At 38.4% G+C, this 12,793-nt stretch overlaps 2 protein-coding genes across 3 annotated transcripts; both read right to left on the bottom strand.

Moving 5' to 3' along the window:
* Positions 1-227: 227 nt before the first annotated feature.
* Positions 228-2,274, bottom strand: LOC113346864. 2 transcript variants are annotated; one of them, XM_026590405.1, is made up of 2 exons: positions 1,900-2,274; positions 228-1,631 (listed from the first exon to the last, which is right to left on the bottom strand). In XM_026590405.1, exon 2 carries the CDS (start codon positions 1,629-1,631, stop codon positions 495-497), a length of 1,137 nt encoding a protein of 378 aa, XP_026446190.1. In that variant the 5' UTR covers positions 1,900-2,274; the 3' UTR covers positions 228-494. The 2 variants fall into 2 exon arrangements, with proteins under 2 accessions (XP_026446190.1, XP_026446189.1); XM_026590404.1 differs by having other exon boundaries at positions 228-1,636; positions 1,900-2,273.
* Positions 2,275-3,170: 896 nt separating this feature from the next.
* LOC113350639 lies at positions 3,171-6,748 on the bottom strand. Its single transcript, XM_026594773.1, has 3 exons — positions 6,638-6,748; positions 6,059-6,537; positions 3,171-3,862 (listed from the first exon to the last, which is right to left on the bottom strand). The coding sequence occupies exons 1-3, from the start codon at positions 6,746-6,748 to the stop codon at positions 3,322-3,324; spliced, it is 1,131 nt and encodes a 376-aa protein (XP_026450558.1). The 3' UTR covers positions 3,171-3,321.
* Between the last annotated feature and the right edge of the window lie 6,045 nt (positions 6,749-12,793).

Below are 12,793 nucleotides of genomic sequence, written 5' to 3'. Positions count from 1 at the left end.
ATTTGCTTTTTCAAAACAGATTTACTTATTCAAAAAATGATAATTATAGTAAACATTTTGCTTTCATTATCTAATCTTGGTAGCATCCTAATTGAATACTATATCATAAACCTAGATGCTCATGCATGAATATACATTTAAGAAAAGAAGATGAGTGGATAAAAAAACATTAAAGCAAGAATTTACATAGCAAAAAGACCTTCTTTCTAGTCTAGGAATCCACTATATCCAAAAGACAAGAATAATAATCCATTATTTATAAAAAAAAAAATTTAACCCCAAAAGTCATGCAAAAGTCTAAACGATTTCAACAAACGAAGAGTTCAGTCATTCTGACTGACATACCTAATCAATGAAAGCAAAGTAGGTTCCAATTAACTACATAGATTGATAACTGATAACCAAACAGAAGAAACCACTAAGAAAATTCAAGTCTTTTTTTTGTACTCCCCACTAACCTATCGCATTAACCTGCTTCAATATCATCCGCACCATTAAACGACTAACCATTCTTCATCACTGTTCTCTCCGACCGTCAGATTACGGACCCCCACTTTGACCTTTTGATACTCTTCATCACTGCAACTCTCTGACGTCAGGTATGCTTCTCCGACTGTGACTCTCTCACACTCATCATCTCCGCTGCTGCTACCTTCTCTCTCAACCCTCAGATTCTTCATTCCAACTTTCACTTCTTGAAAATCATCATCAGCCAAATCTTCCATCCATCCCCGTACAGTGCCTTGATCATCAGAATCATTGCTGGCCCTTGGATCATATGGTGACCCTACCACCTTCTCATCCTCCTCCTCCTCAGAAGAAGAATCACTAGCCATTACATCATCTTCAAAATCAAACTTGACATTATCAGAATAATCTTCAGGTGCAAATATGGCAATCCTTTCCGCTTCCTTCTTCTCCGAGGGAAACTCATGAGGGTAAAATTCAGTAGCAGGTCTGGAATGAGTGATTTCCCAATTAGGAGTTGTTTCCCAACAAGGAGATGGTAATGGTGGGTAATCAGTGATCAAATTCGCAAGTGAACTCAAATGATCAAACCAATTCCTCGATGCAGGCCCTAATTCTGATTCAATGACATGTTTTCGGTACTCTGTTGGGGTATCAACATTCTTCAACACGAGAAGAGAACTGTCAGCAGCGACACGTAAAACCATATCAGGCTGATCACCGATAAGTTGCTTAAAAGCATCAAGAAACAGATTATATGATCTCCAGTTAGCTTCGTTACTTGGTCTGTAAAACAACCCTGACAAATCTCCAGGATTATAATAACTGTTCTTATAAGCAGGACGAGGATTGGAATAATCAGTAATCCAATTTGCGATGGCAACCAATTGCTGAAAAGTATCGAGGGAAATCAACCCAATCAATTTCTCAATCTCTTGTTTCTTCTCATATCCAAAATTGACATCACTTTTAAGAACATACAAAACTTCATCTGATGCACTGACGAGAACATGAGGAGGAACTCGGCCGTTCATATAGCACTCGATCACTGAAGTTAACGCCTGATACGCTTCTCGAGTGCTCTCTGAACTAGGTTGATAGAACCCTTTTTCAGGAACAAAAGGAATTCCATCATATCTTCCCGTACTCATCTCCACCTCCATCTTTACTAAAAAAAAAAAAACCCCAAAAATAAACAGAGTATAAAACAGAGAAAAACAGAACAGATTTTTCTTCAATAATAATCAACAACCAATATATATGTTCATCAACAACTGATACATATATAATATATTCATAAAAATCGATAAAAAGATTGAAACTTTGATCAATCAATCAAGAAAAACGTAATTAATCAAGGAAAAAAACCCTAAAAAAAACAGAGTACTTAAAGAACCCTAGAAAAGAAAATCAGGTTTTAGAGAAACTTACTTGTGTTCGATTCTTCTTCCAAACGACGTAACGACTTCCCAGAAATTCTCTTCTAAACTACTTGGTAATTGCCAATTGACGAAGACTTCTTCTGTTTCGGTTTCTTTTTCTTTTTGGTTTTGGATTTTTTTACACTAGAGGTAAAACTTATAAAACAACACAAAGATATTATATGCAAATGAAAACCCTAATTTTACTTATTAATAAGACTTGGCCCTCAAGATTAAGATATTTAACCATACCACATCAAATATCGTGTGGTGCCGTTTTTTTTACTTCTCTCATCGTGCGGCTGGAATTTTATTTGGTGATGATTTTTACTTCTTTCTTTTTTTACCGTGGAGGTTAAGCTGCTTGCACTTTTTAGCTTATCAAAATGACACTATAGTTTCTTATGGAAACTGGACTCTATAGTCTTAGCAGATAACAATGAATGTGGTGGGGGGCAATTTCTAGGCATCTCTAGCCAAACCAGACCTAGTTATTGAAGTTGTGATGGATTCTTTTTTTTTTTTTTTTTTTGGCTATTTCGATTCCTTCTTTAATAGAGTTGATATTGGAAAGCCCTATGACCCACGCATACGTTTAGAAATGGAACGTCGAGAGTACGCCATGATATCAAATGATCATTTGCTCGGAGGCTCCTAGGGAGGGAGTCCCTTCTATGATCAATTTTTTTTTATAAAATGTAGATTAACACAAATGTTCAATTTGATAAAAAGATTGGAAATTTGGTGGTAGTTTTGGGACATGAAAAATCTAAAATGTTCCCTTTTTAGTCTAATTATCATAACTCTTTATGCATCCTATTTCTTCAGGAGTATAATTGGAAACCAAGCTTTAATATAATATATCGAAAAATCTGTGCCTTGAAATTTCACAAATTTTATGTTATTGGAAAGAATTTTAAAAAATCTACACAATGAATACAAACAACAATATAAAATTCAATATTTTTATGAAAAATTCGATGGTGACTTTTAAATTTAATGCATAATCATTTTGCAAAGCATCATGAATGATGCATTTACATGGGAAAATTGACATAAAAAAATTCGATGGTGACTTTTAAGTTAGGATATGGTCAAGTTGGCGGTCCTGGAGACTTTTTTTTTGTTCACTCTCTGAATGGTTATTCTTATTCATGACTTTCTCATTCTGTTGACATAAAAAAACATCTCGATTGGTCCAAAATTAGAAATTAAAAAAATGATCATGTGGTACGAAAGAATCCAACTAATGCGCTTCAAAACATTGACTGACTGCAAATAGAAGAATTAAATCGTTTAATCTAGACTAGATTAATCCAAACTGACAAAAATATTACTGACACAGTTCATGTCTATGCCACTAAAATGAAATCATCCTAAAAAAAACAGTATATTATCTAGCTCAATCTCCATATTACTGCTTTAGTCGATATTATCTCAGGGACATAACTTTCAGCTTCTTCTTCTTTTTTCCTTGACATGACTCTGGATCCTCACTACTTTCGCAATCTTCCGCAGTCCTCTTTGGACTTGCAACTTTGAATTGTTCTTTTGGCACCTCTTCTTCCTCTTTGACATGATGGCAGCCAGCATCTTTGAAAGTTCTTTCAATCGAAGCCTCCCGTTGGTCTGCTTTGTCGCCACCAAAATTCTCTTGTTCAATTTCCTCATTTGAATCAAAAAAAATTTCCTCTTCCTCATCCAGGAATGATAGTTTAAGCCCAGACCTCTTCAGCCTTTTAACATTCGACTGCTCTTTTGCCACAACTTCTTCCTGTTTAACCTGATGGCAGTCAGCATCTTCCACAATTCTTTCCTCCTCCTCATGTTCGTCATCGCCGTCTTCACCAATATATTCATATTCAACCTCTTCCTCACTCAGCAATTCTAGTTTAGGCTTAGTTCCATCTTCACCAATATATTCATATTCAACCTCTTCCTCATTCAGCAATTCTAGTTTAGGCTTAGGTCCAATAAACACTACCGGCTTAAGATCAACATGTTTATCATCATCAACACTTGTACTAGTACCACTGGTACTTGGTAATGATAATCGGTACGCCGGCTCTTCTGTCTTCATGTCAGGGATTGAATGGTAGTCATGAATAAGCTTACTAATGAACACTAATTGATCAAAAGTTTCTCAGGAAATAGGCCCTAAGTTGCCCTCAATGATGGTTTTCTTAAGCCAATTTGAATTCTCCTCATTACTCAAAGCTGACAGGATCCCATCAGCAACAACACCTAATATCACTTTATGAGCAGCTACTTTTGTTGGAATTTTGGATATAGAAACTTCGGAGATATACGAGCATGGTTATGTTGCTCGTATAGAGCTCCTAGGAAGCAACACTAACTCTTACACAACTCAACTTCTTATTATTAACTTCTTGCTTCGTTACGATTACAAATGAATGTATCACTGCCTATTTATAGGCACTATAAGACTGACCTGACAACCTCTAGATACTTCTAGAGAACACTTGTAAACCACATTACCAATTACACAACTGTTCACATTATAGAACTCTCTGGACTAAGCTAACTCTAGACTTTTCTATACTTGAGTTACTGTAGCTAACTCTAGAAACTTCTAAACTATTCAAACTACCTAACTCCACAACCATCACTGTGTAGAATTCTCTACACTCCTCTAAACTAATCTAGACAACTCTAGATTACAAAATACAATTTCCAACATCCCCTCCTAATTTGTAATCTCCATTTCGTAGTTGGATCTTCTCCCAATTTCTCGTTCATTTTTCACTTCTCATGCTCGTACTCTAATTTTCCTTTCTTTCATGTCCGACATTTTTTCGCGTCGACATGCCTCAGCTTCTCGTGATGTCTCCATAGCTCGTCTTCTATCCTCTTTTCTTCAAGCTAGCCTACCCTTTCTGCTAGCCTCTCAGTGGGTGCGTTCCCACTGTCTCGGCCTTTACACGGCCTTCCCTTAGCCTTCACTCGACTTTCCTTTAGCCTTCACTCGGCTACTTTCATCACGAGTAGAGGATTAGTATCTCGTGACAACATGGATTTCTCATGCCATGTTCGAAAGTGCATTTTTCTTTGCACTCCCTACAACTTCTCTTTTTCTTTCTAACTCTCATTTGATGGAGACACTTTCATATCTTCAAAACTCCAAACTACTATAAACTAACTTGGGTCTTGTCACGAGCAACATCTTCTTCTTTCTCACAATTCTCTTTTTATCGTAGACATGGGTGATAGCATTCATATGGGGGTCTAAAACAAACATCCAAAACTCAAAAACTCAAACTGCACATAGTTGAGACTCGTACCTTTCATCCTCTCATCTCCTTTCGGACTCCATAAACGATTTCAATTTGCACAGACGACTTTGACGTCCCATACGAATCGAACCTCCGTTCTGATACCATGTTGGAATTTTGGATATAGAAACTTCGGAGATATACGAGCATGGTTATGTTGCTCGTATAGAGCTCCTAGGAAGCAACACTAACTCTTACAAAACTCAACTTATTATTATTAACTTCTTGCTTCGTTACGATTACAAATGAATGTATCACTGCCTATTTATAGGCACTACAAGACTGACCTGACAACCTCTAGATACTTCTAGAGAACACTTGTAAACCACATTACCAATTACACAACTGTTCACATTATAGAAATCTCTGGACTAAGCTAACTCTAGAAACTTCTAAACTATTCAAACTACCTAACTCCAACAACACTGTGTAGAATTCTCTATACTCCTCTAAACTAATCTAGACAACTCTAGATTACAAAATACAACTTTCAGCTTCTTCTTTTTTACTTGACATGATTCTGGATCCTCACTACTTTCGCAATCTTCTGCAGTCCTCTTTGGACTTGCAACTTTGAATTGTTATTTTGGCACATCTTCTTCCTCTTTGACATGATGGCAGCCAGCATCTTTGACAGTTCTTTCACTCGAAGCCTCCCGTTGGTCTGCTTTGTCGCCACCAAAATTCTCTTGTTCAATTTCCTCATTTGAATCAAAAAAATTTTCCTCTTCCTCATCCAGGAATGATAGTTTAAGCCCAGACCTCTTCAGCCTTTTAACATTCGACTGCTCTTTTGCCACAACTTCTTCCTGTTTAACCTGATGGCAGTCAGCATCTTCCACAATTCTTTCCTCCTCCTCATGTTCGTCATCGCCGTCTTCACCAATATATTCATATTCAACCTCTTCCTCATTCAGCAATTCTAGTTTAGGCTTAGGTCCAATAAACACTACCGGCTTAAGATCAACATGTTTATCATCATCAACACTTGTACTAGTACCACTGGTACTTGGTAATGATAATCGGTACGCCGGCTCTTCTGTCTTCATGTCAGGGATTGAATGGTAGTCATGAATAAGCTTACTAATGAACACTAATTGATCAAAAGTTTCCCAGGAAATAGGCCCTAAGTTGCCCTCAATGATGGTTTTCTTAAGCCAATTTGAATTCTCCTCATTACTCAAAGCTGACAGGATCCGATCAGCAACAACACCTAATATCACTTTATGAGCAGCTACTTTGTCATCAACATGTTGCACAATCTCTGCAATCAACATGTTATAAGCATACCAAGTATCTTCATTCTTCGGCTGATAAAACTCAACATCATCATCAGCATCATTAACAACATTCTGCTGTTTCTCAAGATTAGAGACAAATTTATAATGATGTTTGTTGAAATCCTTGATTTTATCACTAATCATAAGAAGTTGGTTAAAAAAAAGATACAGGGACCTGTCCTATTAGTTTCTCAATCTCTAGTTTCTTCTTGATATTAGAAGTCATTAAGATTTGGTCATTGGATTTCATAATTGCTAAAACTTCATCAGCTACACCACATAACATGGTTTCTTGGTAATCCGTTTAATTGACCATCAAGTAAAGTTATTAAGGCTAGATAAGCTTCCCATGATTCATCACCATCATCATCACCACTTGGTTGATAAAACCCCTTCTCCGGTACAAAATCATTATCTTCTTCTTTGAAGATTGATTTCTCTGTTTTAATATTAATAGTGATTTGTTTTTGTCCCCCATGGTTTGACAAACAAAAACCTAATAAACAAACACATTGAGGAAACCCTAGATTAATAACAAAATCAAGACAGAAATAAATAAATGACAAGAGTAAAATTAATCAAAACTGGGAAACTCACGCTGCGAATCGTCGAGTCCACTAATTTGCGTTCCTCTTCTTCTCCTACGCCTGAAATTTCTTCGGCTGTTTTTTTCTTGAGTTTTCTTCACCGCTCGGTAAGAAATAGAGCGTATAACTCTCTCAATATATAGAGGGAAGGATCGGAATTTCTATTCAGTAGGGTTTTGACAGATTGGACTTTGGACTATGGAGATATTGGGCAACTTCTATAACCGTCTAATGAGATCTTTTTATTTTTTGGAGTGAATCCAGGCTTGCTTGCTTTGCAAGTACAACATTTAAGGAATTTTGTGGAGAATGTTAGAGAAAATGTCGTAGAGGACAACACTTTTGACTGCCAAAACCTGTTTTATGAAGGATGGGCGAGCAGGGTAGTTCGACATAGTGCACTTTCCCACGGCACAGCCGAGACCAATGGTTTCTATATGTCTGCAATCCGTTGGTCTCCATTGGGATCCATTTCTTGCAGGCTCATTTTTATATACTCTTCCGTCCTAAATTAGATGACATAGTTGTAGTTTGCACAATTCTTAAGGCAAAGAAGAGAGAAGAGAATTTTTAAGTGTTACAATTATACCCTTGTGGGTAATTACAAGTAAAATTTAGAACATTTAGATGTGAGTGTAATATTCACGAGTAGTTGATCAAATTTGAACATTTATCTCGGTGTGAATGACTTTCTTTGTTAACGGCGGTAGAGAGAGCGTCAACGGCAACAAAGCAATCTCCAATAATTATGATCAGCCGCAATGCGAGCAAGGAGAACTCAAGGTAGGTGCTCTTTTCTATTTTGCACATGTAGCCACCCAACAGTAACTAGGAGCATTTTTTTTTTTTGGATAAGATGTCACCTGGAGATATTCCCGCTGCTAAGCCATGAAGCATTAATGACTCCAAAGACACGCCAACTATAGATGATGACTTCTTCGAAGTGTCCTATACCACTGTTAGGACTCATCTTAATCATGTGACGGTTCTTTTTCCTGGACCAGAGGGAGTAGAAGCTGTACCATCGATCTTCTCCGGAATGTGTAATGAGGTTCTGTCTCCAGAAAAATGAGTGTCTAGCCTCTCCAGTAGATTTCAAAATTTGCCAAACTCCATTGCGCTCAATTGCAAGAGGCCTTAACTTTAAGTTGTTTGGTGTCTGGACTGCCGAGTCACAATTAAAGTGTTCTTTAAACTCCTGGGAATTGACCGGAACGAAATTGTATTTATTTTGACTCTTTAGCTCATAGGACTACTCTTGCCCTTCTGATTACGATGACGATATGTTTGGAATACTTGTATGGGAAAAATCTTCCGGAGTCGTTGAGTGAAGTAGACAATATGAGAGGCATTCCGTTGCCGACGTGCTGCTATCAAGTCTTCAAGGACTTCGTTCCAATCGACATCCTTTGAACCATCTTCTGAATCTTGGATTGTTGTATGGAAAGGGATGCAATGAGCAGTCCCCAGTTACACTTATGTTTAGTTGCTAGAGCTGTATTTTTGAGTCGGATTGGAAATACAATGCGGTCTTGTAAGGAGGTGTAGATGCGTACTAGATCCGATGGCGTGGCCAGATATGTGAAAATATCTCTGCGGCGTACTTTTGGAGTCTTTGATGCACATGTACGACTTCATGTTGAGAAATTCCTGCGGCTCGTAAATCTTTGACAGTGATGATGCTGGTATCAGAAATAATATGGTTGAGGGACGTGAAGGCATCCGGTGCTGGCAGTCCCCAGGTGTAATTATCTTGAACTTATTTTCTCCTGAAAGATGTACTTCCATTGCATTTGCTGGTAAGGTGGTTGACGAGTTGACGAAAGCGACAATCTTCTGGATCCGTCATTTGTTAATCAATGGGCGGGAGTCGCACTTGATAAACATGTATCGTATCCAAACTTCTGGAATCCCATGCACCCCTTCCATAGGAAATTGGAAATCTTGAAATACCGAATCTGACTTTGTCAACTGATGTGGTTGTTGATGCGCAGCTTCGTGCAGACCTTGGGTAGGCGGTATTGAGTTCTGAGTAGGTGATGTGGCATACATGATTAGGTAGGTCTGGCTTGCTGATGCGCGACTTTCCTCTTTGATTCTCCATTTATAACAGTGCTTATGGATGGTTGAACCAAATACTGCTTGTCGGTCAGGCGCCTTCCAGACAAGGAGGTGATGATATCCTTACGCTGCATCTTTGAAAAGTGGTGACCTTATCATGGTTATGGATTCTTAGTTGACTTTCTCTTATGAGTTGAAAAGGTTATTGACAATGAAAGGATTCCGTGTTGAGCCTCAGTCCCCAAGTGTAATTTACGTGGTTCTATCTTGTATGGTCGATGGGTTGACCATGATAAAGATATCACCATCTTGTATCTGTGCTGATGACTCTATTACTTCCTCCATGAAAAACTAAAATATGCACAAGTTCGGATTAACTTTATTCATAGTGGTTGTTGCTATGATGAAGCTCTGGCTAGTATCAACAAACGAGCAGCAAAGGTTCTTGATAGCAACTGTGGTCAGAAGAGACTGCGTTTTCGTGGGAACAAAACAGGTTGGATGGATCTTGGAGGTCTACGGTCACGATCCTTGACAGGGAGGAGTGGTGACTACGGGCACAAATCTTGGCAGGGACGAGTGGTGGATACGTCCATGGATCTTGGCAGGGAGGAGTGATGGTGGCTACAACCATGGATCTTGGAAGGAAGGAGCATCAGCTACGAGCACGAACCTTGGATGACCACGTCCATGAGCATTGAAAGGATTTGATCGATCATTATGGCCCAAAGGAAGTGTTTCTTCCTCTCATATAACTCACATATGTGAGTTTATTCCTTATTTTCTTTCCCCTCTTTATTTTCGGTGAAGAAGCTCCTCCCTGATTCCATGTTGCTTTCCTGATTGTAAGTGCGACCTTGGTATATTGACTTGATGAAAATTTCAGTTTTGTGTCTACTTGCCAGAACGGCCACAAAATCTTCATCCGATGTAGATTTTCAGCTGTCACGTAGCCGAGAGTTTCGGATTCCATTTATAGCTCATTCATTTGATTAACGTGCCCTCATAGTATGTTGTGGAAGACTTCCATGTGAATCGTTCGGTATATATCTCACCACCAGATTCTTCACCAATTAGTGTCATGTTCAGTTCTTCCAGAGGGCAGTGTAAAAACGTTTCAGACAGAGTGTTTGCAAAATGACGCGTAACCTTGCTGAACTACATGCCATGTCCTAAACCACTTTCTAATGAATGTTTAGGTTGCTCTATGATTTTTACTTCAATCCCCATGATTGAAACATCTTTTTCTAATTATGACGCCTTTATGATTTTTCAGCGGGCGTACGACCCAAATGGAAAAGGACCTAAGGAAGGAATCTTGGAGATTACCGTGGGTGACGCTGCTGATGAGGTGTCTCTCTTTGTGAGTTATCTCTTGATATGTTATCACCAGCAGCATACTTGGAAATTGAGGGATTCATTTCTGGATCTCTTGACGTAGTCATCGAGATGCCTATTATTTTGCTGGAACATCCTGTCCAAGTCTTGAGGGTGATCGGCTCGGGAATGAAGAGATATTTATGGTAGGGAACGTCTCCATCTGGAACCAATCTGAGGTTTTGTTCGGTGCATTTTTGTTGTACCCGGTATAGGCTCTTCTGGTAGGCGATTTGGAGAACTCTTCGAGTCATAACATCTGGTGATACTCGTATTTCTCCTAAGTATTCCAAAGATGGGAGATATGTTCTTCAGCATTACTCGTTTCCCTAGGCAAAGGGAATATAGGAGACGTGGGTCCTTTTGGTGCAGCAACTTCTTGGATCTCCTCTGCGTGAGGTTATCTCGGCTGCGGATATTTTTTTCCTGGCATGATGACGCGGGATCGTTATCTTCTTGAGGCTGCTCTCTTGACGTGTCGGATCCAATAGATCTGAAGATGTCCCGGGCTTGCTCTTGCTTGGGTTGGCATAATAGGTGAACCCCTTTATGATGATTTGAAAATGTGACAAGCCTCCTTTGTTATTGCAGATGTACGAATGCCCGGAATTACGCCACGTTCTGGATCTACACGTTTTACTGATGAAGTGATAGCGGATACTCCTGATAGACACATTTTTGTGTCCGATTTGTCTCGATTCTATATATTGTTAGGGCTCATTTTTGTACTTATTATGGTGTTTTATTTATTTGTAGGTATTTTTGGCCAATAAACATTTTTGGAAAAAATTGGCTCGAAAAGTTGTCGGAAAGCACCCGGAGGACACTTGCTATTCGGACCCCCGGTTTGGATAAGGGGCATCCCCGGAACACCCCTTAAGGAAGCTGCTAAAGGCACCCCTACTCTGGATAGGGGGCGCCCTTCTTCTTCACAGTTTCAAATCCTTAAATTGGCGGGAAAAGTTGTGGCAGTGAAGAACAAATTGGGGTTCTTGATTTGGAGGAGTTTGAGGTCGATTAAACCTCTGATTTTCATAGGATAGACTCCTTATGGGTCTAGGAATCTGATATGGGTGTTGAAATCGATTAGACTGGGCTCAATCGACGGATTTTTATCACAACAGAAATATATAGAAAGTCATGTGTGTGACCTGTTTTAGGGAATTTTAGAGAGATTAAAGTGCTATGAACCTTCCCAAAGATTTGTATCTATCTAAGGAAGAGTTTAGAATAAAAAGGAAAGCTCAGAAACGTGTAGAAATTCTAAAACAAGAAATTGCCGCAACTTTGCCGTGAAGAGAGGGGAAGAGATTTTGGAAGATTTGGGAGAGACTTAATCGGTATTTTTGATATAAATAGATTGTTTGGGTCATATAGAAGGGGTGTCGAGAGTTTGGGGACCTGAGGAGAGCCAGAGAAGAAGAAATCAGAGTTTTATCAAACTCTGTTTCTGCTGTTGCTGCTGCGGCACTTCTCAAGAACAAGAAGAACATTGACGCACGAAAAACAGTCGCAGAACAGTATTGTTTTTCAACAACAGAAGATAAGTAACGTTAATATACAACAGTTAATCATCGTTCCTCATTGTACCAGAGATCTGTAACACTTTTACGCTGTTGCAAATCAGTTGTTTTACGCCTTTCACTCTTTTAATCAACTTTTGAGTAACAAACATGTATTTTGAGCAAGTGATTAATATGAGGAGCTAAACCCCATTGCTGAGGCGATAGAGGAAGCTATTTTTCCAACAAAAAGTGGTATACTCTTATTTATTTATTTATTTATCGCAATTATTTTTATGATTGTTTTGCCTTGAGTGAAAATTGTTTGAATGATTCTTGTTAAGCAATTGTTATTTCTTTTGATAGAGCATGCTTGGACCTAGGTTTTTGATGTTCTATGCTTCGGATTTACACTTGTTATTTTGAGATTCTACTTGTTGCAATAATTTAGAATCAAATTGAACGAAAAAAATTGCATGAATATAAGTATTGGATTAAATCAATTTGAATTTGGAAAATAGTGGAATCTTAGCCTCAGTGTTCTTTTAATATTGATATCAACTTTGATTGAGTTTGCTATAATTCTTAGTGAGTTTTCTATTTTAATGTTAGAATTTAAGTCTAATTAATATCCTTCACAAGTCTGAGAATCGAACCACTTTTACCACTATCTACAAATTACATCAACTCCTGACCATAAAATAGTAGCAGTGGTGGAATAGAGATAGACTTTTGCTTTCATGATCTTTGCAGGTGCCTTTCTAGGACTCCACTAGTGTTGAGATTTGTTGTCGGCTATCTCCA

The sequence above is a fragment of the Papaver somniferum genome, chromosome 2 (genome assembly GCF_003573695.1).
Source record: "Papaver somniferum cultivar HN1 chromosome 2, ASM357369v1, whole genome shotgun sequence".
NCBI lineage: Eukaryota > Viridiplantae > Streptophyta > Magnoliopsida > Ranunculales > Papaveraceae > Papaver > Papaver somniferum.
The sequence above is the reverse complement of the archived record's forward strand: the minus strand, read 5'-3'. Positions and strand labels throughout refer to the sequence as shown.